This window comes from Uloborus diversus, chromosome 7, assembly GCF_026930045.1.
Source record: "Uloborus diversus isolate 005 chromosome 7, Udiv.v.3.1, whole genome shotgun sequence".
NCBI lineage: Eukaryota > Metazoa > Arthropoda > Arachnida > Araneae > Uloboridae > Uloborus > Uloborus diversus.
The window spans coordinates 150,921,424-150,939,604 of record NC_072737.1 but is presented as its reverse complement, the minus strand read 5'-3'; the positions used below and the strand labels follow the sequence as shown (position 1 = coordinate 150,939,604).

At 32.0% G+C, this 18,181-nt stretch overlaps 1 protein-coding gene across 1 annotated transcript in view; it reads right to left on the bottom strand.

Annotated features, from left to right (window-relative positions):
* The window catches only part of LOC129225795 (laminin subunit alpha-2-like), a 220,437-nt gene that overhangs the window by 77,812 nt on the left and 124,444 nt on the right, over positions 1-18,181 (bottom strand). Inside the window, exons 27-34 of the mRNA XM_054860304.1 lie at positions 8,913-9,053; positions 7,978-8,148; positions 7,374-7,553; positions 6,831-6,955; positions 5,291-5,399; positions 4,269-4,409; positions 3,271-3,383; positions 2,322-2,405 (exon numbers count right to left, since the gene is read on the bottom strand). Coding sequence (XP_054716279.1) covers positions 2,322-2,405; positions 3,271-3,383; positions 4,269-4,409; positions 5,291-5,399; positions 6,831-6,955; positions 7,374-7,553; positions 7,978-8,148; positions 8,913-9,053 — 1,064 coding nt within the window. The remainder of the gene's footprint in view (positions 1-2,321; positions 2,406-3,270; positions 3,384-4,268; positions 4,410-5,290; positions 5,400-6,830; positions 6,956-7,373; positions 7,554-7,977; positions 8,149-8,912; positions 9,054-18,181) is intronic.

Sequence of the window (18,181 nt, the reverse complement as noted above, 5' to 3'; positions counted from 1 at the left end):
GCATTGTGAAACTAAATACATAGGCGTAATTTGGGGGGAGGGGGTCATAGGGAGCAAGAGTCCTCCTACTTGTTTTGAGCTATGGGCAGAGTTATTATTTTGCCCCCCTAGTTTCAAGCAAATGGTTTTTCTCAATTGTTTGTCAATTGCTCAAATGAAATGTAATTCGTATATTACTGATGCAATTATTATGAATATGAAAAAAATTATATACTTGTATTCAGCCACCAATTAGTCATTTCAAGCTATAGTTTATTTATTTTTAAACTGCACCATAGTGTCGCTATCAAAAGCCCAGGAGAGGCCCGTGTACCTGATCCTAAAGTGATAATAAAATAATTTCCTTCAAAAGCCAATGTGACCAAGTGACAATGCATTGTCTTTTCTCCTTTCTCTGTCGATCAATGTCAACGATTAGTCGAATCAAAAACGATTCTTATTTTGCATTCTCTTAATTTGCAAAAGGGTATAAAACTTATAAAAAGTCTTGGTTTGCCTATTTCTTTTGTGATATTTTTTTTAGTCTAATTATGCTTTATAATAGATATAAAATTCTGTGTTTTGAGGCCTTATAAAGGCTTCAAAATGCAGAATTTTATATCTATTTTTCAAAATTTTACCCAGGAGAGAAACCCCCGACCCTCTTAAACTAAGAATATTCTATATCGTATTTAAAGTGATCCTTGAATCACTCTCCTGATACCCTCATTATAAGGTCAATCCTAAATGTATATATGTGGGATTGTAATTAGAAAACTTTGTTTTGTTAATGTTAAAAATAGGTATAATTAAGGTTCAATTATATTAATAAACATTTGTTGTATTTATAATTAACAAGGGGGCCTCCCAGGCTGGAGGTATGATTGATACAGGGTCATTGAAATCTGCAAGAGGCTGTTTCTAGGGATCGTTTCCCACATTTTTGAGAGCTCTTGTTTGTGGGGCGGAGGGACATCAAAACATAGGGCTGCCACTGCTGTTATCAATTCATTTGCTGTGAAAAGGAGATGAGAGGAAGCCGCCTTACCCTTCATTAGTGCCTGGTTAAATCTGTGCTGTCCTGATGTATGTGCGCATTACTCTCTGTAGCTCTGTTCTGTTTAAATTGAACAACATATATTGTGTCAAGAGTTATGTTTTTTTAATTTATTCGTTTATTATTTGAAATGGATAGTTTTAGCATTATTTTTATTTGATGGCAGAATATGAATCAAATAAATATTCCTTGAAAAAAAAAGTTTGCCCCCCTACTTTATTACACCTGTGACTAAATATATAATTCGCAAAAATAACGTTCCTTGGACAATTATTTTCCTAGCGCCATAGAAACGAGCTGATGTGTGCATCAAATAACTTCCTTTTATACCAATTTAATGTTATTTTCCCATTATTGGCAATTTTAATGTGATTCAGTAGTTAACTCTCTAAGTATCGCCAATAGTGGCCAAAATGAAACCAGATTTTAAAAACGAAAAAAAAACCTCCAAATTTGTCACCAAGTTGGCGACAGAACTTTCCAACCAAATGTTTGGCGATATATCTCCAAGTGTTTGCCAGATTATAACACCACTTGAGTTTGCATTGAAATTGGCAATGATTTCCCTCCAAAAAGGTGTAAAAGACCCTCTTTGGAACATCCGAATGCAACCAAACAGGGAGGTGCACAACTAGACCCCATTAGGAGTCTACGTACCAAACTTCATCTTTCTAGGACATGCAGTTCTCGAGTTATGCAACACACATACACACATACGGACGTCACAAGAAAAACTGTTGTAATTAATTCGGGGATCATCAAAATGGATATTTCGGGTGTCTATACATTCTTAGGCACTTATCCACGTATAGTCGGGTTGAAAAAAAAAACTCAACATTCTTTCAAAGCAAAATGGAAGTTAAAGCCGATTTTTGAGTAAACATTTTTTCGCGAATACAATACTTCCTTTTTTGTAAAAGGAAGTAAAAAGGTTCTCCAGCGGACCTTTCATTGCCAACATTGCTTGCCTATCACTAATATTTGGGCACATTTTTCAATAAAAAAAAGTGCATCTAATGGGGCAAGAAATACTGTAATGCACAGCAAAGACTACAACATTATTCAAAAGTAATAGCACACTATACAATACTAACAGCACAACCAAATACAAAATTTCAAATATTGTTCATCAACATCAATTGAACATGTTTTGAAATTGAACTAACAAAAATATATTTTCCCTATTTTTAGCCAATAAATGAAAAAGTACATAATCTTTAGTAAAAATAAACCAGTATTTATGGCTACATTATATTCAATGCATAAATCAACATAATAAATATACCTTTCACAATGCCTTCCAGTGTAGCCTTGTTGACAATTAATGCACACATAATCCAAGGCATCTGGAACACAAGTGTCACTGAAACTAAATAGAAAATTCATATTAAAATATTTACAAAACTTTAAAACATATGGATACATAAGGTATCAGTAACAAATTGTTTGAGTGTCAGCACTGGTGAAAGTAAAGAACGAGAATGTGAGCAATTGGCTTTCAAACAAAAAACTTTGCCTGTTGGAGCTTTGCTAGATGTTTCTACTAATTGTGAAAAACTTTACACAGTTCAAAAGCAATGAAATTTAAAAGATTCCAATTAGTAACACAAAACGGAAGGTACTATTAATTGCCAGAAGTTTCCTGATCTGGAATTAAATCTGCACCACTTGACACTCACCTTGCAGTTCTTTTATTTATTTATATTACTAGAAAGTTTCCGGTCAAGGTATGACAGGTGAAAATTGCTTTTACACTTGAATGAAGCCATTGCCTGTTTGGTTATATTTTGATAGTTGAAATTTTAACCCTAACTCCAGTGGATTAACCCCAAACTCCAGTAGGTAGCGTTCATTGTTGACCATTTTTCGTTTCTTCTTTCCCCTGAACTGACACAGTCTTACCAGTAAAACAGTTAAGTTGCCAGATCCAGTTTAGCCTTGTCACAATAAAGCCTTTCCCTTTAAACATAACCAAAACATACTATCAAATTATCATGTGGTGGCGCGAGTTTCATTGTTGAAGATTGCGGGTTACTCGATCATTAGCTATTCTTTATATGAGTATTATTCAATACATTCTGATTAGAGGCAAAATAAGAATTTAAAAAAAGAGCATAAAAATTTCTCAAATTTCATCGACTTTGAAATGTTTTGAAATTTCCAACTCTTTTTCCTATTGCATAGAATCCCAGAATCACATAGAATTTACATTATAAAATCCAAGACCTTCTTACCTGTTAGATGGATGAGGACAAGCACATGGTCTACAAGGCCCTCGCTTTGGATCACCATAAAATCCTTTTTTACATTGTTCACAGTGGTCTCCCATAGTGTTTCCGCCACAATTCTAAATATCAAATTCAATCGGGTGAGAAAATGATGAAACATTTCAAAAACTTTTAATAAATTCAAACAACCGAATCATGTTTCCCTTAATCTCTTTTGCCTCAGACCACACAAATATTAAGCCTTCCATACATCAATGATTGTTGAATTTTAAATTGACTGATGATTTCAGAATATAATTCTTGTATAAGTAATTTTTAAATCCAAAAACGGCACTATAAATTTTCTTTTCAACAGCACATTAATGAAAATAAAGAATTTAGTTTCAAGTGACAACAAATATTAGTTTGCATAATTTGTTAATGCATACAAATTCATTAATAACCACGTTTAATTTTATCTTAATATAGAATATTTTACTGAGAATCTTGGGAATTTGTAAGGTTTTTGAGCTGGAAAATGAATTTTCAGGAGCCGAAACATGTCACTCAACAAGTTTCTGGTTTAATATGTGACAACTGACTTTCTGCAGATTTCAAAAAGATGACCCAGTGAAAGAAATGTATCTGTGGTTGCTGACACTGAGAGCAAAGAGAAATTGTTCCACATAGAACGCGTCCAAAAGATAGAAGAGTTTTGGAATGAGTGCATCAATCTTAAAGAAGAATATACTGATGAACAAAGTCAACTTTCTTTTTTACTTAGTTAGACTGGAAACTTATTGAGTGATGTAGTAAGAGCCTTATATAATTTACCAGTACTAGTTGAAAAATACAAAACCAAAGATGTGTATGAATAAAATTTAAGCATTTACACTGAATGTCGTTTTAAGTATTCTCTACAATTTAAAAAATGAAAAAAATAACAAAATGAAACTTGCATTTTTTTTAAATAGGCATAGTTAAAAAAAATCAGTTGGATAAAAATATAAAAACTTGAATCATACAATGCAAATTCCAGTTTCTTTATCACACAAGTTACTGTGGCTATTGCATTCACAAGGTTCTGCCCATCCAACCAGATCCAATACATCTTTGCTGTTCAAGTAATTAGGTTTTCGTTTTCTGTAATAACCAGGAGCAGGATCCTTTCAATGTAAAACAGTTAAAAAGAAATAATGAATACAACTTTCATGAAATTTTACATGCATCAAAGTAAAAAATTCACATATCTCTAAACAGTTAAAAATAAATAGCATTCAAACGGGCTCAGTAAATTCTTTCGCTACACTGGATTTTTCTTATAAAACAAGTTTTTTCAAGATCACTCTCACATTTTTTGCATTCCTTACTATCACAAAGTAGCAGTAAAAACATGCATTGTTAAAAGGAAGGGAAAAAATTTTAGTTAAAACATTCAATGGTGAGTTATTTCGAGAGCAATGCATATAATTGCAAATTTGGCCTGAAAATTGTTTCCTCCCATAACAAATCTCATTACGCCGCTAGAATAACCTTTTAATGAACCATTAATGTCTGTGGCATAAGTATGAGGCAAATTAATTTTTTCTCATTATGTGATGATCTGTTGAGTCAATACAGATAAATACCATAAATAAACATAAAAAATATGAGCTTCTCAACCTGTGGTCTACAGGCAATTTTCATATGGTCCGCAAACATTTGAGTTAATTTTTAGTAAGTTACTGCCCTATAGCCGGGGCTAAGGCAGATGTACATGAAATACACTGCGAGCTCAGTCATTCCAGCTAAGGACTGCAGTTTTGTGCTTATTATCACTCATCAGCCTGGCATAGGATAGTTTATTTTTTTTTTATTTTTTTTCACTTTTAGTTTGATATAGTTAAAAATTGGAAGATGTTTACAAACTGCATTCACCATAAACAAGAAAATAGTCAACATTTGTTCTTCGTCGTGATTCTGCTGTCAAAGTTTACTGTACTACAGCAGACAATTTATGTGGTCTTAAAAATATAGAACCGAATTTAATCACAGAGATTTATAATACCTGACAAGATGTTCCCACATACTGACGTGGACACCTACACATCTCAATCCCTTTAGCACTAGATTGGGATTGATCGGAAGCAGCACTATCAAGACTTACATTATACAATCTAGAAATTAAAATAAAAGTCAAGTTATACAGCAAAGTGATAAAAAGTTCATGCTATCATCAAATTCAAAATAAACATGATTTTAACATATGCAACATGAAACACATAAGGAAATAAATGAATTGAAATTTGTTTAACATCAAAAAAGAGAAAAAAAAGAAAGCAGTATAAGAGCAAGCTTAAAATAAGCTAAAAATGTACACAATGTTTTTACTACAGTATTTTCAAAACCATTGCAAGCTCAATACAAGCACAGGAAGTTCAGTGTTTTGAGCAATTAACTCTATAAACTACAATTTTTTGTATTTTGTTTTAAAGGGTTAAAATTTTAAAAGGGCGTTGAAATAAACATGCTATGAAAATGACCAGACACATACAACTTTTATACTTGTGTGTGAAATGGTTTTGTTTCCCAACAGTGATCCTTTTGCTGTAAGGATTTTTTCTACATTCTAATCATTGAAAAATCCCTTTCTAAGGAATCTCACTGAACGAATCGGGAGAGTTTAGCTATAAGATATACAAATACAAATGTGACGACCAGCAACAGGATCTGGGCCCAGCTAGGCTGGTCCTAGTCAATTAATTAGTCCCCAATGAAGATCAAAGGCCCTCTTAAAGCTATCCACCCCCTTGCTCATTACCGCCTCTTCCGGTAAGCTATTCCAAGTGTCCACGACCCTGCTAAAGTAGTAGTTTTTCCTAATTTCCAAGTCAGCCTGAGATTTAAATAGCTTAAAACAATGACCCCCTTGTCCTGCTTTCCCCACAAAAATTTAATCCATTTACATCTTTTATTTTGATAAATTTAAATAACTGAATCATGTCCCCTATGACTCTCCTTTGCTCCAGGCTATACATGTTAAGCCTATTAAGTCTGGTATCATAATCTAAATCTGAGAGTCCCCTTACTAATTTAGTTACCCTTCTTTGAACCCTTTCCAATACAAAAATATCTTTCTTCAGATAAGGCGACCAAAACTGAACAGCGTACTCCAAATGAGGTCTTACTAAACTCCCATATAAAGGCAGAAGAACCTTCTTAGATTTGTTTGAAATAGATCTATTGAGCCAAGCATTTTGTTGGCTTTGTTACTAGCAATACTGCACTGTTGACTAAACTTGAAGTCCTGATTTATTAAGATACCCAGATCCATAACATACCTCTGAATTTCTGGCCCTGAGTAAAGATATCTAAAAATAGACCTTTTATAGGCAGAAGCAACTATTTCTATAGTTGGGGAAAACCTAACCTGTGATAAGGATCTGCATAGCCTTTAGCAAAGCTACCAAGTTAGCGTTGCCCTAATTATAGACTGGAAAAAAAATCATTGATTTTTAAGATGATTGAATCAGGATCATTCTGAAATATGAGTAGCTTGACATGGAATGAATGACAAGGGAAATATTTTTGAACATTTATTCATTTACCTTGCATATTTTACATCAGCTCCATTTGTTCCTCTGATAAGCACATATTGTAGATTTTGCAATGCAACCATTAAGACAGCTTTGGTCACTGGTATCAGGGGATTATCAAAATTTTTCCATTCATCCTAAAATATTTTCAAAAGAAAAAGGAAATATTTCAATAAAGAAGTTTTAAAAAAATAATAAAATAAAATAAAAATAACCAAGATATGATAAAATAGCATTAACACATAACGATTCAAAAAAAATATTCAAACTGATCAAACTTATTATGATAAATCAAATTTGATTGTCAAGATAAAACCAGAAAAAATGTTAAATTACTTTAAACTCATAAAACAAATCACACATGTGAAAATTGGAATTCAAGCTTAGTACTTAACTCTTGCAGTCACAAGTGCTAACATGCTTTACATAATTTGAGAAAAATGGATTGAAAACAATTGCAAGCTTATGTTATTGAATTGAAAACAAACAAAAGTTTTCGATGAAAACATTGAAACAATTGCAATACTTAATGATTTAATAAGGCCAATAACTTACCTCATGAAACTTGACTTTATAAGGCATTCGTAAACCAGATTTAGAGTGAGGGTGAACAAGGACAATTCTCTGGTTTCCTTGTAGAACCAACAATGGATATCGCTCAAGAAGTTTTTCCGGAAACTCGGAAGAGCTGCGACTTTCAACGTTGAAAGTTAAATACCCATTATAAGATAACACCTAAATGTTTGTAAAGGTTATTAAATGTACGAAAATTAATGTATTTTGAATAATAAATGCCTTAAACATATATAAATTACTGAAAAACACAAACATATTTGTATATTTTTATGATTTTCATAGTTAACTTCAAAATATAAAAAAGTTTAAAAATTAAAATACAGATCATTAAATAAATTTGGATTTATAAAAACAATCATTCATAGATTAAGTTATTTTAAGACAATCTAAGATCACAAGAATATAAAATTCAATAAGGATTTTGAAAGAGTAACAAACACTCATACTTAGATTCATAGCAATACACATATGGCTAAAATGTTCCTGTGATAAAATTTAATAACAGTTCGCAGAATTCAAAGTATTTTGAAACAATAAAAAATAAAAAAACTCTCAAATACATTAATGAAAATATTATTTTTACCTTATCTCCTAATTGGTCTCTTTGTAAACTCCAGTACATAGGTTTATCTAAAACGTATGGTATTCCCATCCTTTTTATTGTCAAATCTTCAGGGAAAGTTTGAAATCCAAGAATGGATGGAATTTCTGTGGCTCCTATTTCCATGAAGATGTCTCGAGGTGGAAGTATAATCTAGAAGAGAAAAAAAAGTAATAGTAATGTACAGTATCTCCACGCTGTGAAAATAGAACAAAGAGATTTTTTTAATGCAATACATTTATAAAAAAAAGACTTAAAAACTCAACTTATGAATGACTGAAATTTACCTTCATCAAAATAAACTGCTGTATTCAGAAATCAGTAGTTTTTGCTGCTATCATGCATGACATTTTCTAATTAAAAAAGACAACATTCTTTAGCAGCACTGATTTAGCAATGCATACTACTTTACTAATAATAGTATCCTAATTTGGCGACCACGGAATCAACATCAGTCAGAATTTTGGATTTTACTGAATTTCAGACCCTTACGGAAAATTTCAACATTGTCAACGGAAAAATATATTAAACATTAGTTTTTTTATAAGTTATGAAATATCAGTAAAATAATAGACTATTTATGCACAAGTACAGCAAAGCGAAAAACAACCTAATTCAGATTTTAATTATAATTAGCACAAAACAGAACTCTCTCAAAGTTAAAAGAGTTTCTTCTTTTTCCTGTTTTTGCGATTAAATTTGAAAGTGAAAAAAAAAATCAAACTGTATATTAGTTCATTTTTACAATAAGAATATTTTAACAGCTATAAGAAATAGTTTTTGTCAGGACTTTTACAATGCTTAGAAAAGTTTGGATTTGGATTTAACATTCAAAATAATCTAAATTTGAAATCACATATTCAAACACAAAATTTTAATCTTAAAGTTAAGCTTTAATTCTACAGTAACAAACTTACTTTTGTCCAATACATAGATGCTTGGTTACATACACGTGTTTTACCAAAACAAAAACATTCATAGCATCCTTTAGTAGATTCTGAAGTTAAACCAAACGATCCATCAACACACTGATTGCATTTTTGTCCCCTGACTAATTCCTAAAAATAAAACAATTGAAAAAAGAGGTGTAAACATAGCACTTCTATAACATTTGGAAGAGTTGTGATTCGAGAGGACTTCCCAAACATTAGGACAAATAAAAACAAAATATTAGAAAGAGTATTTATATTAATATAAGTAGAGATAAACAGTAGATGGATCGTTCCATGTCAAATCGCCTTAATTAAACAGTCGGCCATGCCGTCATGTCTCTGATTTTCTCCGTTATTTTTTTACGAATAGATATCCATGACATAAATGAAAAATTATCATATAAGTTTTGTGCTACAATATGATTTAAGGGGCCGCTGGAGAGAGCCTCGGAAGTTTCGAAGTCAATGTTAAGTCTTTGGGGAAGTTTCCTCCCGATTGCTAATTCGCATTTCAATATTTTGAGATAATTTTTTCTGCATAACATTCTTCACAGCAGTACAAATAATGCGTCTTTTTTAATTTTTCAATTTCTGTTAAAATTTAATATTAACTCTTTCTGTCCCAAGGGCAACTATTTTGAAAGCACCTAGGGTCCCAGCCAAATGGCCGAGTTTCTTGTTCTATGCTTTCCCCCTGTTTCTTTGTCCTTTTAGTGCGCACTGCTGAGTTGCTAATCCTGTGAGTAACTTCCTATTCTTTTCATCCTCCCATCAAGTAGTGACAGGTGTTCTACCCTTTCCACGTGGAGCAAATTCCTGTAGCATTTTCGCTACATTTTAGGAATGTGAAATTTTATGTTTTCTATTTGAAATGTATATAATTGTGGTTATGGAGAATTTAGCACATTAAAGCAAAGATTTTTCTAATGCCTTTTCACATGTTCATTATGACTGTGACGTTAGAGGAAAATAATAAGAAAGAAAAGAAAAGAATGAGATTAAAACATGACAATTTATTTGAAAAAGTTTTTTTTTTTAAATTTAAGTTTTCTAAAAACGTTTACGAAAAATTCGGAAAAAACATGAAGTTTGTTCAGAACTTATACAGCTTGCTTGTTCATGTACTAACATCAATTTTGCTGTATTAATAACACTAATGCACTAGATTGTTTCCAATCTTCGTTACAAATAATTAAAGAACTGTTTTTAAACAAGATTATTTTTAATTTTGAGAAAAAACTTTTAAATATTATGAAAACGTCATCGAATCCACTCTTCTGTCATTAATAATAATACTCAAGTCTCTAAAGTAATACAGCAAAATACTCATTACGCCCCCCTTCCCCTTCGCTTTTGTTTTTCTGGAATTTTTCTTGAGTTCTACACACATTTAAATTATAGTCACAAATAATGTTACAAATATTTTCAAAAGTTGTCCAGTAGAATTTGGATTTAAGTTTATTCTATCTTCTCCTCACTGGCATTAGATGTGTATGCATTGCAATTCTATAGATATTTGTTGAACCAAAATTATCACAGTCTCACAATTACACTTAAGTATATTTAATTAAATGTCATAAAAGTGCATTGTAAAAATGTAGAGCTTAATTTTTAAAACAGTGTGCATTTTCCTTTATTCTAGTATCTTTTTTTTTTTTTTGAAGCAACCCCCTTCTCCCTCGTTTCAAGCATGCATTTGAAACCAGATCCTGAAAAATCAGTTTTTCAATGATTTTTGGGTCCCCAGAAAATTTTGTGGGGGAAGCTCTCTCTTACAGACCCTTTTTATAATCAGAAACTAAGAACATGTTGGCAAAAAGGCAGTATTATTTCTTTTCATCACACTTTTTTTTTTCAATTTATTTAATTCCAACGTTAATTTATTTTTGGTTATTTGTTTGTGGTAATTTTCAAGAATGTAACGCTTATTGTCGGATTTTCAATTTACATCTTAATTAAAATTTAAATATGTTTCTGAACTAATTCCTTATGTTTCTATTTTTTCCCTCAATTTGCAGGTTTTCTGAGTCATCAAAATCAGAATTAAAAAGTATGGCATTAATTTTTTCCTGCGTTAATGTCTTTTTCCTCCGATATGCCATCAAAAATTTAAATAATGAAGTAGAAAAATGAGACTTCTCTTTCAAGAGAAAACAGCCAGCAAGGAAAATTTCATGTTGAAGTGCAACTGCGATGTTGCTTCACATTCCTTCTTATTGTCCGTCATGTCAACTGTCGCTTCTTTATTCCTGCGCACACGCCCCGAGTTCACGCTTGTTAGCTCAAGGGGGTGGGAAATATTCTGGGCTGTGTTGGGCTATTATGGGAGCCAAAGCATTTGGGCGCGTTCGGCTATTACGGGGCAGAAAGAGTTAAATGGCTGTTAAATTTATGAGTTGACAAAAGAAGAGGTGCTTTCTGTTTAAACGCTTCGTAAATGCTCAAGATCTAACATTTGCTCAAATTGAAAAACTATGCGTTATTCTTGAAAGTTTGGGCTTTTCATGGATATCTTTCTTTTAATCATACTCAAATTAGGATAAGAGTAATTGGGAGGGGAAAACTGGAAAATTTTGCAAAAATTGACGAATTTCCGTGTTAACAATAGAGAAAGAGGGGACAGCTTCTTTATCCCCTGTTGGGGTGGGGCAAGGAGATCGTCTTCAGGCAGTCTTCAGGGTAATAAAAAACATGTGTTTAGGGGGAGGGGATGACAGCAATTAAGGGTTGAATGAGCGAGAGCATTTATTTCCTTCGGGTCTAAACTTGGAGTAGACTATTTTTGAGCTTCGCTACGCAACTTTTTCCTTGCTTACACACAGATTTGGAAATACATATCCTAGCAGGGGGAACCCTCCACGTAATTCAAATAAATTTGAAACTTTTTTTAGCGAAAATATTACACTATCTAACAATAGGTTTGCATTTTAACTTCACGTAATTGCCATATTATCAACTATATTTTAATGCAAAACAAAAACTTTCTTTCAGAAAAAATGTATCAGAAGTGTAATATGCAAATAAAATAAAAGATGTCATAATTATGTGTCCATTGAAAGTGATTACAATGAACTTTGAAGAAAAGCATCAACAATCTTTTGTGCAAATAAACAGTTGCATTAACTAAGATGAAATACTGTGAAAGCACTTATTCTTACGAGCCTAAATTTTAGCGAAATTGAAAAAAATCTACGAATTTCTGAGTTGCAAATTTTGCAAATTTTATATGAACAGAATTATTCTATAAAAAATTATTTCGCGAGGTTTAAATTTTCGTGATTATGACGAGCTCTGGAAAATTGCGAAAATGAAAGCCTCGCGAAAATAAGTGCTCTTACTCAAAGTCATCACATAAATACATTATCCTGAATCACTATTGATCTAATGAACTAATTTTCACGTGCTGAAAATCTAACTTCATGGTTCGAAAAGAGCCTTATGTTATTTAAAAAGTTCTATTCCGGGAATTAATGTACCACTATTCCCCTAGTTCGAGTCTCTCACTACCGAATTATGGCTAGGAGGGACAGCAATTAGGAAACTGAGGTGCCCCGCGTGGGAACACAGAGCGATTTGGAATGAGGTACAATGAGACATTGAGAAGGCTCATAATCAGTTATATTATGACACTATATTATAAATATTGAATACAGGTTAATATATAGTAAATGTTACACAAAACATTACAAGACTAAAAGTTAGTTATAACGATAAATTATTTATAAAGTAACGTTTGATGCATCACAAATTGAAAAAAAAATCCAATAAAACATTAGAAAAGAAAATAGGAATAATGGAACGTAAGAGACATTCAAATCTTCATTGTCGAGAAATTATTCCATCGTTGGCCATCGCAATTGGCCATACCTTTTCAGTGCTGTTACCAGTAGCCAGCTTGAACACGAAATAAGACTTTTTGAAAGTGAACCAAAAAACTCTTTGTGCTTGAAAAACTATTTTTTTTAATTTATAAATAATTTGCTTTTAAAATATTTTTTAAAACTTTTTACAAAATTTATTGGTTTTAAAAACATAATGGGGTTCTTTCCTTCAGTCAAAAGTATGTACTACTTTTAGTTACGGAAATTGATAGAAGCAAAAAATAATAATAAATAAATAATAATAATAATAATAACAATAATAATAACATGGAGCAAGGAAAAACTTTCATTACCCAATGCTTAATTTTATTTAATTATTTTAAATGTCCAATTTTAAAAATAATGTGTGGTCTTTATGGCGTCACAAATGATGTACTTTGGCACATCTGTCTACCGCGTTTCCACGTTATGATAATCAAGAAACGAATTAAATATATCGCGCTCTACGCTTACTCTCAGCCATATCGTTGCCAGTACACGTGAGTAAAGATGCGAATTAAATATTTCGCTCTGTGAATGGCAACAGTGAATGGCATTTCATCATTTGTGATATCATCAGCAGAAGCGTAAACAATGAAAGCTTCCGATTAAAATATCTTTTTAAAAATATTAAACTTAGTCAAATTGTGTAAAAAATTGTCAGTTCCCATGTTTTTAAACATGCTCTTTTGGGAAAAAATACTTTTAAAATTTTGGAAACGACCCCATTTGAGGAAATTAATATTTTAAATTTAAATGTAGTTTTCATAGTAAGAATGATTGTGTACAATTTTCCTACTCCATCTTTTTAATACATATTGTTTATTTGTAATTTTGCTGTAAGCTATTCAATTGTTTTTGAGGTACCTATTGCGTTTTAAATTTAAAACTTTCGTAGATTCATTCATTCTGAATGAACCTATGATATGAATGACGAATGAATCTACATCTGAACGATTTAGTCTGATTAATAATCAGATACAGACAAAGCTTAAACCCATCATCAAGCCTGCAGTTTCAACATAGGCGAATGTAACACTTTTTTTTCTAAAATTAGCAGGTATTCCGGGAGGATATTTTAATGCTCCGTAATTGTTCTAAAGTATATCCTAAAAACTGTACCAATATGTGCGCCACAAAGTGTTAAAAAAGCGCGTTAAAATGTATGCTGAACAAAATACATGTAAGCGTTATCCGAAGTGTTCTCAAAATTATTCAAAAACATTCTAAAAAGGGGGACAAGAGTCCATGCTTAAAAACTATTTTGAAAAGTGTTCTCAGGAGGGTTGAAATACCTATTTCAAAAAATGTGTTCTCAAAAAGGGGACAAGTGTCCATGCGCAAAAAGTGTTCAAAAAGAGTTTGATTATTTGTAGTGCACTTAGGAATCAGCAAGAGGTCCAAGGCTAGAAATATTGCTTAGGAGAGCACTTGATTTCTTGCATAAAACTCTGCTAAATTACAACACCATAAGGCCAATGGTTCTGCCAATGTCCACAGTTCTGTAAAGGCCTCGTTTTTTTTTATCGCGTCGTGATTGAAATGACAAAATCACCAAGTTTTTGCTTTCTTTGCTTACAACCTGAGATGTTTGCAATGCTGATATTTGGATGCCTCACTTTCCGAATTGTTCAACTCCATAAAACAAAAGGTAGGGAATAGTTATGAGGAAGATGGTATTATACATAGGAGTAATTAGGCCCTCATGGTACATTTTCTGCCATCACTCGGTCAGAAATGTACTGAACCAAAACTTTTATATAAATTCACATGTTAAGCATTGATAAAGCACTTCTAAATCTTGCTTTATTTTCCCTTATTGATTACGATTCTATGTATTTTGTACATAAAATAATTTCGAACAATAATTTTAGTTGTAATAAGGTGAAAAAAAATCCTCATGTTAAAAGATTTTTTAAAATATTGTGTGCTTTTCCTACAACGGATTGCCTATAACAAGTAGACTGGTGATTATAAATGAATACACTAAAAATTCATGTTTTTAGTTTTGTAGTTACAGATTACATCAAATGAGATGTTACGTACTTCTGTAATCATATGGTGCTTCTGCAACGATGAATTTGCTTTGCTGAATAGATTTTTTACTTATGAGAAAAGTTAATGCGTATATTATTTTGCTTTCTGGTAATTTATTTAAGTTTATTTCGTTAAATAAAGCTAATTATTTATTCAATAGTTTACTTTTTACTGTTTTTCGTTCTCAAGAATCGACAAAATCAAGTCAATATGTTTGGCGTATTGGGAGTATGGTATGAGAATGGGGCTTTTGATCTTGCACCTTCCCCTTGCAAAATTCCTATGTGCGTTCAGTATCATTTCATTTATTTTCAACCTTTTATTTACTGATTCATTTGATCAAAAACTCAAATATCGGCTTTCCCCTTATTTTTGATGCAACATAACACTTATCAGCTCAATTGTGACTTCATCCTTATCAAATAGTCTAACTGATGATAAAGTGCTATCAACTAGCAGTTTTTTGTCACCAGGTAACAGTGTAGCGATGGGTATGACAGAAGAGATAAGAACATGGTTCGCCTTATTAGTATTCCTGTCGAATTACACTGTGCGGCCAAATGAATAAATAAATAAGTAGGGGTGATGGGAGAAAACAGCGGTTATATTTGGATCAGAGGGAGGGTCGCATTTTACATAAGAATCAGAAAGAATGGTGTTCCCCTATTTTAAAAAAAATGTATCGAAAATGCTGTATTTTTTATACTAGGGTTTGTTTTCCTTTTTTTTTTCTCTGAAGTAAAACCAGGGTTTTGGACACCTGTAAGCCCTGTGTCCAAAAAATGTTTTCTGTTGCAAAAAATGTTTTTAATAGGGCATGAAAACACTACATGTTGCATTCGAGCTGCACCACAGATTTTCAATAAAGGGATGCACCGCCCCCATCCCTATATCAAGAAGTGTTAGCAGGCGGTGATTATTAGTGATGGCGGTCCATGAGCTATGGAAAAGCAGCAATATTACATTGCAAAAAAACTTGATTTCATTTTTAATCTCAATTATTTAATTAGAATAATTTGAATAAAACATATTTTTTGAACATGGGGCTCATAGAAGTGAGTCCGATACTCAGGTTTTACACCAAAGAATTACTAAGTGAAAGAATTGTAAAACAAACCTCTAGGAAAAAGATATTTTTCATGATCGTTTGAATATTTTAGGGGGAATGCCTATACAAGACTCTTACCTTAATCCAAATACGCGTGCTTTTGAACGTTGCACCTCTCTAAACCCACATGGAAATGTTAATGGTTATTATAATACTCCTTCTTGTCCAAATAAAAATTATGACCATGAAACTGTCCAAAACTGAAAGAAAAGGGGAAGGGGGTGGAGATGGGGCGTTAAAACTAATCCCCCTTCCAAAACCTTACCCTTTTCCAACCTACAATAGTCTAATACTGTATGGAGCTGTAGATTGCGTAGAATGTAAGAATAAAGAAAATGTACAAATGTATTATTCATGCGTGCATTACTTTAAAATAATACACGTGTGTATGTAGTTTTAATACGTTTTTTCAATTTCAAAAAAATTTCATAACTTTCTCAAAATGTCTTTTAGCAAAAAAAAAATCTTGCATTTAAATGCTTTTTCCCAACGTTCAAAAATGGTTGAAAACAGTAAAGACTAACTCATTGCAAAACTAAAGTTTCTTTTTCTTTCAAATCGTAATTTCTCTCTCTCTCTCTAGCGGCAATGAAAGTTTTCTTTCCTAACTCAACGAGCCGATTCTGGAAGTCTCCTGTCTTATAGCAAAGCAAAGGGTCTTCCTAAAAGCCCCGGAGTGACCGTAGGCGTAGTAAATAGTAAACAAGTCAAAGCAACAAGGGGAAACCTCAACCCCTGAAGGTTGTCCATTATTGGGATGGCAGCTAATAAATAACATGTGAGTGGGTCCTAGATGCAGTGTCAATTCCTTTTCTGATTGGATGCTCGCCTGTCAATCATGTGAGCTTAGCACATGCCTTCTCGCCGTGTCGAAAAAAGATCTGAAGTGAAGCGGTGGGCAAGTTTCAAATTAGATCTCTATCCCGCGGCACCTTAAGTGAAAAAACCAATGTAAATAAAGCACAAATTATGAAGAAAATACAGCATATAGCTATTTCAAGGTTACAATGGAGCCTCTTCAGCAGTGTAGTACGTTGGTTTTTTTCACTTTAATCATCCATGAGATAAGCTCAAATATTTTTTAAACGATTTTTTGAATAAAAATTACGCTCTTTTGAGATTTTTTCAAAAATTCTATTTTTGATTATTTTTTGGAGTCACCGTTTTGGCATAAATTAAGGAAATCTCTCTAATTTCTTTATTTTTCAACTAATTAAGCTGAATTTGGTATCAATTTCAAGCTAATACTTTTCTCTTTCAGTGTGAATGACAGACAGTATTCTGTGAATAGTTGGGTGTTATGCTTTTTCATTTGGGAGATTAAAAAAGTCATATCTCCAGAGTACCTACTATGATCTGCATTTTTTTTTTTTTTTTTTTTTTTTTTGTAGCATATTTAAATTATTCTCTTGCTATGTAGAAAAAAGTAGAAGGGTGTTTTTTGTTGTTTCGAAATAAAAAAAATAAAGCGTGTTTTGCAGAAAATACAAACTTTCTATTGCTTTAAATTCCTTTTAAGCTTAAAAATGCCCAAAAACCTTTCAGAATAATTAATACTGGAATGTCAAAAGATAAAAATTGATTTGTATCAATAGTAAATCTCTAAGAAGTTGTTCACTTTGGAAAATAATTGAGCAAAACCTCCGTTTCAGAGTTCACAAAAAAAAAAAGCACTTTTGATTGAAAGTGTACTAAATATTAAAAATAATAATTTGAAGAATAGTGTAAAATATACTTCTAATAGCATTATTTTGCTTTTTTTTTTGACATTAAAAGATGAAAAAAAATTTACTATTGGAAAAGTTTTCATAGCATAATCTTGTTTGGATTACGTTACACCTGACAATAATCTTCCACACTTACAATACTCATGCAGCACAAAGATTTCTCTGAAGTAGATAATTTTGGCTGATTGAAGTATATTTTAAAACCTCTTTGAAGCATATTGATAAAAATTCTGATTTTCTCATCTTTTGATACAAAGGAAGTAATAAATTTTTTAATTAAATGCAGTCTGCACAGGCATGCCTTTCATTTCACATTTCATAACCGTCGAAAGCTATGTGTCAATTCACTTTCAAAGCGAAAGAAGAATGATGCGTATTGCATGAGTGTTTTAAGAGTGGAAGATCATTGTCAGCTGTTATGAAATCCAAACAAGTTTATGCTATAAAAACTTTTCAATAGTAATTATTCTTTTTTTTTCATCTTTTAATGTCGAAAAAAAATGCAAAATAAGGACATTAGAA